This window comes from Jaculus jaculus, chromosome 12 (genome assembly GCF_020740685.1).
Source record: "Jaculus jaculus isolate mJacJac1 chromosome 12, mJacJac1.mat.Y.cur, whole genome shotgun sequence".
NCBI classification, from domain to species: domain Eukaryota; kingdom Metazoa; phylum Chordata; class Mammalia; order Rodentia; family Dipodidae; genus Jaculus; species Jaculus jaculus.
In genome coordinates this window covers 107,601,854-107,613,883 of record NC_059113.1, presented here as the reverse complement: position 1 = coordinate 107,613,883, position 12,030 = coordinate 107,601,854, and the positions used below count along the sequence as shown (strand labels likewise).

The window sequence follows — 12,030 nt, the reverse complement described above, 5'->3', positions numbered from 1 at the left end:
TGGAATCCACGCAGGTTTAGGGTGACTCAAGAACGTGAGATAGATGCCTTGTGTGTGTGTGGGGGGGGGAAGTTTGGCTAGAATGGGACATTTGTTAAAAAAAAAAAAAAACAGTAAGGTGTCTATTACTCTTATTTGTCTCGCCTTCAGCCTTGGAGGGGAACGAGCGAGTTTAGTTATTAGTACTTTGTAGAGCGACACTCCTTGAGCGATTTGCACACCCAAGCATGGAGGTAAGAAGGTCATCACCCAAAGTGAAGGAGACGGGTGTTAGACAAGGGTTGAGATGTCAGGTTTTATCCTGTTACCTCGTAGCCCTGAGTAATTCATCAGTTTATTCTACCTTATTACATTAGTTATTTATTTTATTTTATTTTTGGATTTTTCGAGGTAGGGTCTCACCCTGGTCCAGGCTGACCTGGAATTCACTATGTAGTCTCAGGGTGGCCTCGAACTCTCGGTGGCACACGCCCGCCTGGCTACATTAGTTATTTTTAGTGAAAGCAATTTCTAAGTGTTTGGCATAAAAGGATCCATCATTCATCTATACTGTCACCCCAGGCCCTATCAGCTGTGGGATGCCATCTCTAAACAGGACCTAGGATCAAGCAGAGTGTCCCATGCCCTGTGCGGTGTGAGCTGGTGATGGAGCCGTGCTCCTCTGAGGACGTGGCCTCCCACCGCTGGGCAGCTCCAGCCTCCCCTCACTGTGCCCGGCGTTCATGGGACTACTTCCTCAGTGCGTTCCCGACTGTGACCTCAGCCATGACCGTGTTCAGGTCACGCATCCTGCTGCGTTCACTTCCCACACCACCAATCTCCACTGGTCTCTCAGTTTACTGCAGATCCTCCCCTGTAGCACTGGACTCAGTTTGGCCTAAGCCCAAGTCTTCCAATGCATCAGCCTTATTTACTTCTCTTGTGGACTCACAGGGACATAAGCCCTCCCCGTCTCCTCCTCCTCCTGCTTTATTTTCTCCTCGGCCCTTCACAGCCATACTTTGCAGGACAGCACCGCTCAGTTGGGAAAGGCGCCTGAGCTGTGGCCTTGACAGATGCCACCTCGCCGACTGTGGCTTTGTCTCAGAAGCAGACATCCCAGGAAACTGTGGGAACCTGTCCTTCAAAGACTTGTGGCAGGCAGACGGGGTGAAAAAAAAAAAGGCTCCTCTATAATTTTCCCAACAACCTCCTCCAATCTGTGGGTGACAGCCTGGACACCTTGTCTTGAGTAGACAAGGAAATGAGCTCAGAGCTCAGGAAACTTGCCCCAGGTGACAAATTAATCAAGCGCCTGGGTCGAAGCAAACCCCGGGCAGCCTGAGAGAGGAAGCGGTGGCCACAGATGCCAGAGCAAAGTCACAGTGCCAGGGGCTCGGTGCCTGCAAGCACCCCGCCACGGGCACCTGGCGGTGACGGCAGGTGTGCTAGACGCTGCCGTCAGCCTTCTCTTGGGAAGGAGCACGGCGGAGTCCTTGCGGAGGGCTAATCGTGTTAATCATGTTCCCTGCTGCCTCCCGGGCGGTTTCTACATCCTTCTGGTTTCGCTGTCCCAAGGAGCTCGTTGGAGGCGGGGCCTTCCCTCCCCCTCCCCTGCAGCTGGAGCTGCATCTGCACAGTGACCAGCCCATCCGCCCGGTGACTAAGAGCTGGCACTATTTAAGAGGCAGCTGGCATGGGCTGGGAGTTGCTTTTGCTTTTCCCAACATCCTCACCCGACCTGAGCCTCTGGGGTCCCCGCGGTCACCATGTGCTACGGCAAATGCGCGAGATGCATCGGCCACTCTCTGGTGGGGCTTTCCGTCCTCTGCATCGTGGCCAACATCCTGCTGTACTTTCCCAACGGGGAGACGAAGTACGCCGTGGAGAACCACCTCAGCCACTATGTCTGGTTCTTCTCCGGCATCGTGGGTGGGGGCGTGCTGGTAAGTCGTTCCCGCCGCCGCCTGGCAAGCCTCTCTCGGCCTCGCTGCAAGGGTGCGCCGCGTCCACGCGAGCCCTGCGGTCACGTCCACCTCCAGACCCGGTGCACGCTCAGGGCTAGTGCTCTTGAAAGCAGAACGGACGAAAGCTGTGTAGCCTTTGGGGTGATTGTCTTAGATGCTTTACAAAGTCCTTCAAGAAGAAGTGAACTTTTTCTAAACTCTATTAAATTGTCCAGCTGGAGAACAGGTGCTCGCCTTTAAAGCAGACTGAAGCGACCATCGGGTTTCCAGTGCCTGGAGGGGAAGGCGTTCAGCTTTGACTCTGGGGAACTGGACGGTGCTGGCTGGCTGTAAATCCAGTTCTGCATCTAAATTCTCCGCTGCTTACTTTCAGGCAACTGTGACAGGAAAAAAAAAATAACTGATCACGCTAGCATTTTCAAAGAATGGTGGACTTTCTCTGGGGAGGGGGTGAGAGTCTAGAAGACCGACTACAGTTAGCCATCCGTCAGTGTGTGAGATATTTCACTGGAATGTTGTTTCTTCCAAGGTTTGTTTTTAGTTGAAGGGAGGAATTTGCCTGCCAGCTTGGGAGCTGAAAGTATTAGCTTCAATGTCAGCACAGAAAGAATGCGGACAAACTCGAGTTTGCTACTTTAAGACTGGGCTTGAGCAGTTAAAAGAGAAATTTTATGGAATTGGTAATATCCTAGAGAATATTATTTTCTTTGAGAACTAAAAGACATTAAAACTTTCAAGCCTAATATGCTAACTATGGCATGGCAAATACACTTTGAATGTAAGCATGGTGATCTTGTCCAGACCATTAACATACATGCCATTATCTAAGTTAACATGTCCATAATTATTTAACATTACAACCATAGTGTGCGTTTCTTTAGACTCTGAACTACAAGTAGTTACTTAAAGAACATTATTGTGAAGCTAAAATAGTCCTTTCAAAGAGGAGGATCATATTTCAGTGGATAGCTAAACTTTTCTTCTTACTAGGAAAGTTTCACTCATTCTACTCAACAGTAGCAATTATCTTCTGTTTGACGGGCGGGGCAATCAGATTTAAAGACAGGGCTTAACAGCCGGGCAGCAGAGCGGGCACCTGGGTTAACATCAGATACTGTATCTGTCATGGAGCCTTGTGAAGAGCACACGCTCTCCGGATGGGGTTCTGCCCCTTACAGTTGCCTCCTCGCCCTCAAGAATGCTCTGGCACATTATGTGAACACCGGCAAACAGGGCACTAAGAATTCCGTTTCTCCTCAGACACTTACATTCCTTGTGAAACTTGTCACTGTAATCAAGCCTGGTCAGCACCATCAGAAATAAATGCTTGACCAAAAGACGCTTAACTCGGCCCACGTGAGCCCGAGGAAGGACGAGACTTTCGTTTCCCCCCGTGCAGATGTTGCTGCCTGCGTTTGTGTTCCTTGGGCTGGAGGAGGACGACTGCTGCGGCTGCTGTGGTCAGGAGAACTGCGGCAAGAGATGCGCGGTAGGTCCTGGCGCTGGGCTTGGCATGGGCTCCGACATGGGTGCTGGGCTCGGCATGGCCGCTGCCCAGGGCTCACCTCTCGCTTCCCCTCTCCCCAGATGTTTTCCTCTGTCCTGGCTGCTCTCATTGGAATCGCAGGATCTGGCTACTGCGTCATTGTGGCCGCCGTGGGCCTGGCAGAAGGACCGCTGTGCAGTGACGCCCACGGCCGGTGGAACTACACCTTTGCCAACACCGAGGGACAGTACGTAATTGTTCTATACCTGGCAACACATTCTCACACAACACACGTCGAGTGACAGCCCCATCAAACTGAGTCATCCATCCACTCATCCAGCCAGTATTTCTTTACAAGTCCGGTAGAGAAGGCTCCACGATGTCTAAGGGTGGATAGGCAATTCCTGACCTGGGCAAATTCTGTCCTCATAAGAGCTCCATGAGATTACTTCCACCATTTCTCCTCTGCTATGGATAAGAAAAGGGAGGCACAGAATGATGATGTCATCCTCCAAGGTCACATTTCTAGAAAGGACCAGTGCATATTTGAACCCAGGTAGTCTGCCTGAAGAGCTGGTGCTCAGATATTAAACCAGAGCAATTGGCAGGTTAAACGTAATACATTTTCCTCTTTTATAAGAAAGTATTATGATATCCTTAGGTAATAAGGATGGCAACCATATGTATTTAATCAAAGCCCAGGACAAATAATGTATGCCCCCCACACACATGCATATGCTTATTCACATGTACCATCAGAACTATGTACAATATACTCTTTATTTTAAATTCACAGTTTTGACTTCTGGGTAGTTTGAGATGTCCCGTGGTTTTATGTTAGTATATACTTTTTTTTATCAGTTCTGGAGGATGGCACTGGAGAAGAAAGACTCAGAAAAGGTGACATAAATGAATCTATGTGGTAACGAATGAATCATGTACGTTGCTGAGCTAGAGGTGTTCCTGAGCTAACCTTTTCATTTCTTAAGGTTGACTTTTGAAAGTTTCAGTTTGGAGAGTCGTGAATGACAATAGTAATGAATTTGAATTGCTCCATAATTGCCAAATTTGAATTGCATCAGTAGTACAGGACATCACAAGGACATGGAGATTTTATAACACCCACCCACTTTCTTCATAAGACCAGGGACTTGGAACTACTTAGGCTAGGGTTCAGTCTAGCTCTGCACTTCTCTCTCTGAGAACAGGAAACAATCTATTCATCTCTCTGCCGCTCAATGATGTCACCTGTAAAAATGAAACCAACCAATGGCAGTTGTCCTGAACATGAATGCCATGATACATGTGACCTGTGCTCTTGAAGGGAGACGCAATCTGAACATGGCCACTGTGACCTGTTGTTAGCCGCAAACTTATTATAAACACATCTGAAGAAAAATGAGCGCTTACAGGAGATGGAAATTTTGGTCTTCAAAGTTGCCACCAATCGTGACTCATCTTTGCTCAGAACATAATGTGCCAGTAGAAAATGGTGACTCACATACGTGCAGACATGAAAAACTATTGCATGAAACTCCCTCTAAGCAGCCACAGTGCTTGCAGCTGGGAGGCAAGAAGCAGTGGAAATAACAGATTTTAGAGCTGTATGCCTTTCCCATCAGCCACTCAGCTTCAACAAGAAACCTTCTTCTAGGTTGTTCATCATTTGAACCTGATTAGAGATTTTAACATGGAGAATAACAGTTCCAAACCACTGATTAGTTGCCCAATCACCAAATAGAGCCAAAGAAAGTTTTGACTGTGTAACCTGAAACACAAACTTCTGAACTGCTGATAAACAGAATGGCAAGGGCCACAAGGCCAATGAGATTTTTGGTTGTTGTTAGTTTGTTTTAAATGAACAAATTCAGTATCTGGTTGGCTCGATTTACTGCTCCAAAGATAGGTGTCTCGTTCCAAATCCCTTTGTTCTGCTGCAGCAGAAAGAAGTGATGGGGAGAAAGTCTCTTTGTGTGGTGAAGTCAGTCCTTGATGTTCCCACAAGATTGAATGCTCTTTCAGTAAGACCCAAGGATTCTGTAATGTAGCAAGGGCTGAAATTCCAGGAAAATAACTCAAGGTATGGATTTTTTTTTTTCAGACAGGACGAATATCAAGGTATTTAGGAAATCTCTTGATTTATATATATATAAAGGCACATAATAACTTTTGTGCTATTTGCTGATATTTCATAAAGTGAGTTTAGGGTGTTATTTATCACTTAACTACTTTTAAGAGTGCCTGCCACATACCAGATACTTTCTGATGGCTGGTATGAAAACCATGAGTGCATCTGATTCTACCCATGTGGAGCTCTCTCTTGTTGAATAGGTTCAAACACAGGTGTCCTCCCTGGACGAAGATAGCTGACCCTCCTCTGTGGCCTTTCATACTTTGTTTACCAACTAGTGTCCTTGGCACGGAGGCTCCTAATGCCTGTCTCTTCCCCCAGAGCCCATGTTCTTCCAGCAGAGTCCCTGCCTTATCCACATCGCATTCTGAGCTCCAGCTCAGCTTGGAACTCACACACAGAGCTCAGGAATCCCAGCTGACTGCGTGAAGGCAAGGTGCTACCTGCTGTTAGAAAGTCATGGGGTCTAGTAAGGAAGAGGTATCAAGTTAGTTGGATTCAATTCTTGTACTTTCTGATTTTGATTGATTTATAGCTTAAAAAAATAGTCCAAAGTTTTCAACTGAAAATGCTGGCATAATTGAATTCATAAACTTGGCAGAATTTGCATGATTTCCAAAAGGAAGAAATTTGTATTTCGATAAAATTAATTATTTTTAAAATTAATACTTTAAAAGTCCCAACAGAAAACTAATGTGAAATCTTATATTTTCAAAATGATTATTGGTTATAAAGTCCTATTTTTCATACAGATATTAATCAAGCAACCATAAAATTAGAAAACAGATGGAAAATATTCTCTTAATTCTACTTTCTAACCACATGAATTATTTTCATTTTTCTGCATCTGCTTTTAGCTCAGATCCACATAAATTTTCTTAGCTTTAAACATGGTGTAAATATAACTTTGCACTTTCATTTTCCTTCACAATGATTCATATGTGTCTTAGAGAATATAAAAAAATCTTCTAGAATGATGGCTGTTAATCACATAATCCTAGATCAGGAGTAAGATACTATAAGTATTAATTTAACTTTTTATTGTAACAAGATCTGGGCTAAATTGTTCCATTTGGTGCAGTGGCGTGCTGTGGGGGAATCTAGCACAGCACACAGTATTGTTAGTTCATTGCATTGTTTTTGAAGAACAACTACCACACAAAAAGTAGTGTATCCCAAAGGTGTGCGCGGGTGTCAGAAATCCCTCTTTCTATCTGCAGGTACCTGCTGGATACCTCCACGTGGTCACAGTGTCATGAGCCCAAGCATATCGTGGAGTGGAATGTCACTCTGTTCTCCATCCTCCTGGCTTTCAGTGGAATTGAATTCATCTTGTGCCTCACACAAGTCATAAACGGAGTACTCGGAGGCATATGCGGTTACTGCTGTTCCCGCCAGCAGGTAAGAACCTGTGTGTGTGTGTGTGTGTGTGTGTGTGTGTGTGTGTGTGTGTGTGTGTGTGTAAATGTCACAGCCTGGCTCCTGAGCGTCCGATCCCACAATGCGCCGTTCTCATCGAGGAGAAAGGGCAAAACCAAACCCGTTCCATCTGTAAGGCGGTTCTCCTCTCACTTCTGCAGCAAGGTGTTTATTGCACGTAGTTTTGGCCTCGGCACTGTTTCCCTGAGTCTCACAGGCTCTCCGTTATCTTGCTTCTTTGTGGATGGCTCTGTGCACGGGAACATGTTGTCCGTAGACATTCCCTTTCAGGGTCAAACCCATTGCCTCTTTCACAAGCCCTTCTCTGGTTACAGCTGCTCATGAGCAATAGCCAGTAGTCAGCACAGCACATTCTATGGTAAACCCATTCTTCAGATGTGCCCAAGTCTCAAGCATTCAAGATGTCTGCGATCACCTCGTCAGGTGGAAGCAGCCGTCAACCCTGGGTCATTTTATACCGAAGCCTTGTACTTGGCTGCACTACACTGACTGTTCTGTACAATGTTCTTTTTTGTAATTTTTTTTTCTAATCTGGCCTAACAAATGCCTCAGTAGTAAGCCTGCAGAGTAAGTAATCACCTTTGAATAGCAGCTATGAAAAAAAAAACCTTTCTCTTGTGGAAGAAAACCAGGAAGCATTTGTTTCCTCAGGATATGATTTGGGAGAGAAATATGCATTTGTTTGTGGCAGGGAAAGTTCTTGTTTCTATATCCTCCTAAAAGAAATACATTAATGAATAGATGGAAGTTCTGCTTTGGTCCAATTTTGGGAGGTGGTTGTTTTATGTTTCATTTTATGAAGCAAGATTAAGTAAACAAGCATATTTAATTCATATTTTCAATCCCAAATCATTTATTTCTGAGATTTCAGGACTCTTAACTTTCCTTTAAATAACTTTAAAAAAATGCCCAATAGGAACAAAATGTTCCTTGCTACCACAAAAAAACTCTCCCGTACGCATATGGAAAGTTTCTATAATTTTGAAGAGGAAATTAAAATAAAAAAAGCCTAGCTTTCTTTATCAGGCAAGTACAGCAAGATTAATAATTTCTTTGGGATCCTGCCAAATTTCCAAGAAAACAAGAGAATGGGAAAACCACAGCATGGAGCTGTTTTCAGGCAACATGGTTGGGAAAGAGCAGATAGTAAACCCTGAGGGACACTAAACGCAAACCTCGGTCAATCCTCAGGTTTCAGACGAGGCAGAGTTTAAATTGAGCGAGTCTTCTCTGGGCTTCAGTACCGATGCCCGGGGCAGGGAGGGGCGCAGGCCCAGGAAGTCAGCTTGATAAAACTGTCCTTGCAATAGTTTTTCTGGCAGAAACAGCCCTTTCTGAGTTGGAGGCAGAGGCACGGTTCTCACCGGAGTTGCTATAGTACAGGTCACCTTTTTGTCCCAGCTGGGCAAGTATATCCGACACCTTTGTTTATAAGACAAAGATGTTTTCAAAGGGCAGGGCTTGTAATGCAGGAGAATTAGTTCCCAAATTGGTAGCATTTAATTCAGAAGGTCATCCACAGCAAGCTCACACCACTGGGAAACTCTTACAGTTGTCTTTTAACCCCTCAAGGGTAAAGACCCCATCCAAACACACTCAGAATCAATCCACATCAGGATCCCACAGCTTTCAGAGCCCTTTCTAAACTTTTACTGGGAAAGAGAGTGGGGTCTGCTTTGTTTAGGAAACACATTGTGAGCTTTGTCTAAGTCCTAAGCGTGAATGGCTAAAGCGCTACCCAAATTGAGATCACTCTATTTTATGTTTGCTTTAAATAGGACGCAAATGTCATCATGTGTCTACACTAATCATGACTTAATGTTAATTTCCTTTACAGCAATATGACTGCTAAAAGAACCACAAGACAGAGCCACACACTTCTTCTATTTATATATATGTATGTATTTACTTGTATTATTGTCAAACTTTGTACCTGTGCATCATAATCCCACATATTTTGCTTTTGTAAAGGAATAGACTGCTTTCTTCATGTGGATGCTGGTGTTTGAGTTTAGCGGACTTTGTTTTAAGGAAGGAGACCGTGAGCTGTGCTCTGGAGGTAATTGACAGGCCGACTGACTCCTCAGCACATCTGAGATAAATTCTGCAATGCTTAGGATGAAAACAACAGTCTAATTACCATTGTACATATATGTATGTCTTTTTTTTAAAAAAAAAATGAAAGATGTTGAGTTGCCGTTCTTAAAACTAGGATAGAGGCAAACCCAAAAACCGGAAAAGATGACTTTCACTGTTTATATGGTATTTCCCATTTGTGTGCCTACAAATTTCCAGCAAGAGGCCTTTGGACTACTGTGTTGTGAGAGGGAACAAACACGTGGTGGGTTTGAAGGACCAGCTGAGAACACTCTTACCCAGATAAATGAGTGGAAAAGCACAATGCTGCTTTTTGCTTGGTGGACTACCAGAGCCTAGACTTTCCTAACACGGGGAAGCACTGTTCCCTTCAAGGAAGAGGACTCCACTTGTAAAGAGAGCCGGGCCAGGATCCTCGGACATGAAGATCAACGGGAAATGGAATAAAACAGCTGGCTGCCATCAAGGGAAAATGGGGGAAGGAGAGACTAGCAGAAGAGCCACAAGGAAACGCCCCCAGACTTGCTTGTTAACCATCAAATAAAGTGTTTACTACCGTTTCATAGTTGGTTTTAATATATATGTCTGTGTGTGTGTTTATTTTTTATTTATTTTATTTTATTTTGGTTTTTCAAGGTAGGGTCTCACTCTAGCCTAGGTTGACCTGGAATTCACTCTGTAGTCTCAGGGTGGCCTCAAACTCATGGCGATCCTCCTACCTCTGCCTCCCGAGTGCTGGGATTAAAGGTGTGTGCCACCATGCCTGGCCTTAAAATATTTTTATTTTATTTCATTCATTTACTAGAGAGAGGGAGGAAATGGGCATGCCAGGGCCTCCAGCCACTGCAAATGAACTCCAGACCCATGTGCCCCCTTGTGCATGTGGCTTATTAGGTGGGTTCTGGGGAGTCAAATGAATGTGGGTCCTCAGACGTGGCAGGCAAGCACCTTAACCATTAGGGCATCTCTACAGCCCCCAGAGCTGGGTTTTGCTTTCCTGCCTGCAGCTCCTGCTTTGCTCTTTCTGTCATGTCGTCTCAGCCGTGAGGGGTCTGCATCGCTCTGCTCTCTCTCCACCTTCTTCTCAGGGGCGTGGTGCCCACCGAGGCCATCCGCTCAAGGGTACCCTTCCTGCTTGTGTTCCAGGCCGCAGACTCTTCAATAGGGTTAACGTGTTTTCCCTCTTACTGTATAGAGGGGTGTGTGTGTGTGTGTGTGTGTGTGTGTGTGTGTGTGTGTGTGTGTATGTACTAGAGACTTGGAGAGAATGGCACCAAGATTAACACATGAAACAAACCAGTTGACAGAGGAGTGAAAATCCTTTCTCACCTACACTCCAGGCAACAGAGAAAGCTCAACTCCTCCCTGCGTACGCAAACACGAGAGAAGTAGATGTCCAGTGAATGGCCTGTAAAGGGCCAGGACACTTGCTGCCCAGACCTTCAGAGCATGTGCATGTCCCAACTCACTAGACCCTCCAATCCTTGGTAAACTCTAGTTCTCTTTCCTTACCATGTGTCCCTGGTATAATTCTTCTTTTAAAAAGGTATTTATTTATTTATTTACTTATGAAAGAGATAGACAGAGAGAATAGGTACACCAAAGCAAGCGCACCACTTTGTGCATCTGGTTTTTTCGTGTATACCAGGGAATCAAACCAGGGCTTTCATGTTTTGCAAGTAAAGTGCCTTTTTTTTTTTTTTTTCATTTTTTTCAAGGTAGGGTCTTGCTCTAGGCCAAGCTGACCTGGAATTCACCATGTAGTCTCATGCTGACTTCAAAATCATGGTGATTCTTTCTCCTACCTCTGCCTCCTGAGTGCTGAGATTAAAGGTATGCACCCCCATGCCTGGCTCTACCCTGAGCCATCTCTCCAGTCCTCCTGGGACAATTCTTTGTCCTAGAACATAAGAACCTAGAAATGATCTTTGAAACTACACATAGCTGTGACCAAAATACCTATCAAAAATTTTAAAGAAAGTTTACTTGTTTTGCTCATAGCTTCAGTGGTGTCCCATCCCTGGCTCCAGCGATTATGGGTCCTGGTGAAGCAGACCATGTCGGTGGTGACAGCATGTGGAGGAAAAGGCCAGTTACCTCATGGTGGACAGAAAGAAGTGACCAGGTATCACCTGCGCCACAAACTCGACAGCCTTATCCACTTGAGTCTTGCCTATCTGGGCTGAGAGAGTCTATTGCTCTCAAAATCTTTCAACAGCCTGACCCATTGTCAAGGGCAGACACAGATATTCTCAAGCAAAGCCCCGGGGAAACTGGCTAAATAAATAAATAAATAAATAAATAAATAAATAAATAAATAAAATCATTAAGCACCCAGGCAGGAAGAGGGCAAACACCCAGGGAGACATGCCTTCCACACTCCCTTAGAACTTCGCCCACTGGAAACTGCACGTGAGAGGAATGCTCTCCCGCACCTGAGAGGGAAGGCTGTACTTGGCAGACAGGGTACGACACTAAAGGTAGCATCTTGCCCTCAGAATAGGAAACTACTACAGAGAGCTGCGTCTGACACAGAATGTCCCTCTGTAAGAAGTGGAGGTTTGGATCTGAATAGTTTGAACTACTAACACTGACAGCCCTCCACCCACCCACTGATGGGGCCAGTTACAAAAAGCAGCCAAAAGGCTGGAGAGATGGCTTAGCGATTAAAAGCACTTGCTTGCAAAGCCTGATTGGCCCAGGTTCAATTCCCCAGTACCCACATAAAGCCAAGTGCACAAAGTGGCGCACATGGCTGGAGTTCGTTTGTACTGGCAAGAGGCCCCAGCGAGCCTATCTCCCACTCCTTGCAAATAAATAAAAGTTTTTGGATTGTTTTTTTCTAAAGACAACTGAAAGGGTAAAAGAAACCACGTTCATCCCAGCTAGGAAGAAATGCTGACTGATGCTATAATATTTTCTACTTATCA

General features: G+C 45.2%; 1 protein-coding gene across 1 annotated transcript; it reads left to right on the top strand.

Annotated features, from left to right (window-relative positions):
* Positions 1 to 1,618: 1,618 nt before the first annotated feature.
* On the top strand, positions 1,619 to 9,680 carry LOC101610994 (transmembrane 4 L6 family member 1). Its single transcript, XM_045131620.1, has 5 exons — positions 1,619 to 1,925; positions 3,346 to 3,435; positions 3,534 to 3,679; positions 6,784 to 6,964; positions 8,841 to 9,680. Exons 1-5 carry the CDS (start codon positions 1,749 to 1,751, stop codon positions 8,853 to 8,855), a joined length of 609 nt encoding a protein of 202 aa, XP_044987555.1. The 5' UTR covers positions 1,619 to 1,748; the 3' UTR covers positions 8,856 to 9,680.
* Positions 9,681 to 12,030: the final 2,350 nt, after the last annotated feature.

Bases quoted from the DNA above. Each gene is read 5' to 3' on its own strand.
- LOC101610994 (XM_045131620.1), top strand. From the start codon at position 1,749: ATGTGCTACGGCAAATGCGCGAGATGCATCGGCCACTCTCTGGTGGGG. The intron at 1,926-3,345 runs GTAAGTCGTTCC...CCCCCCGTGCAG, and splicing joins TCGTGGGTGGGGGCGTGCTG to ATGTTGCTGCCTGCGTTTGT. The intron at 3,680-6,783 runs GTACGTAATTGT...TTCTATCTGCAG, and splicing joins TTTGCCAACACCGAGGGACA to GTACCTGCTGGATACCTCCA.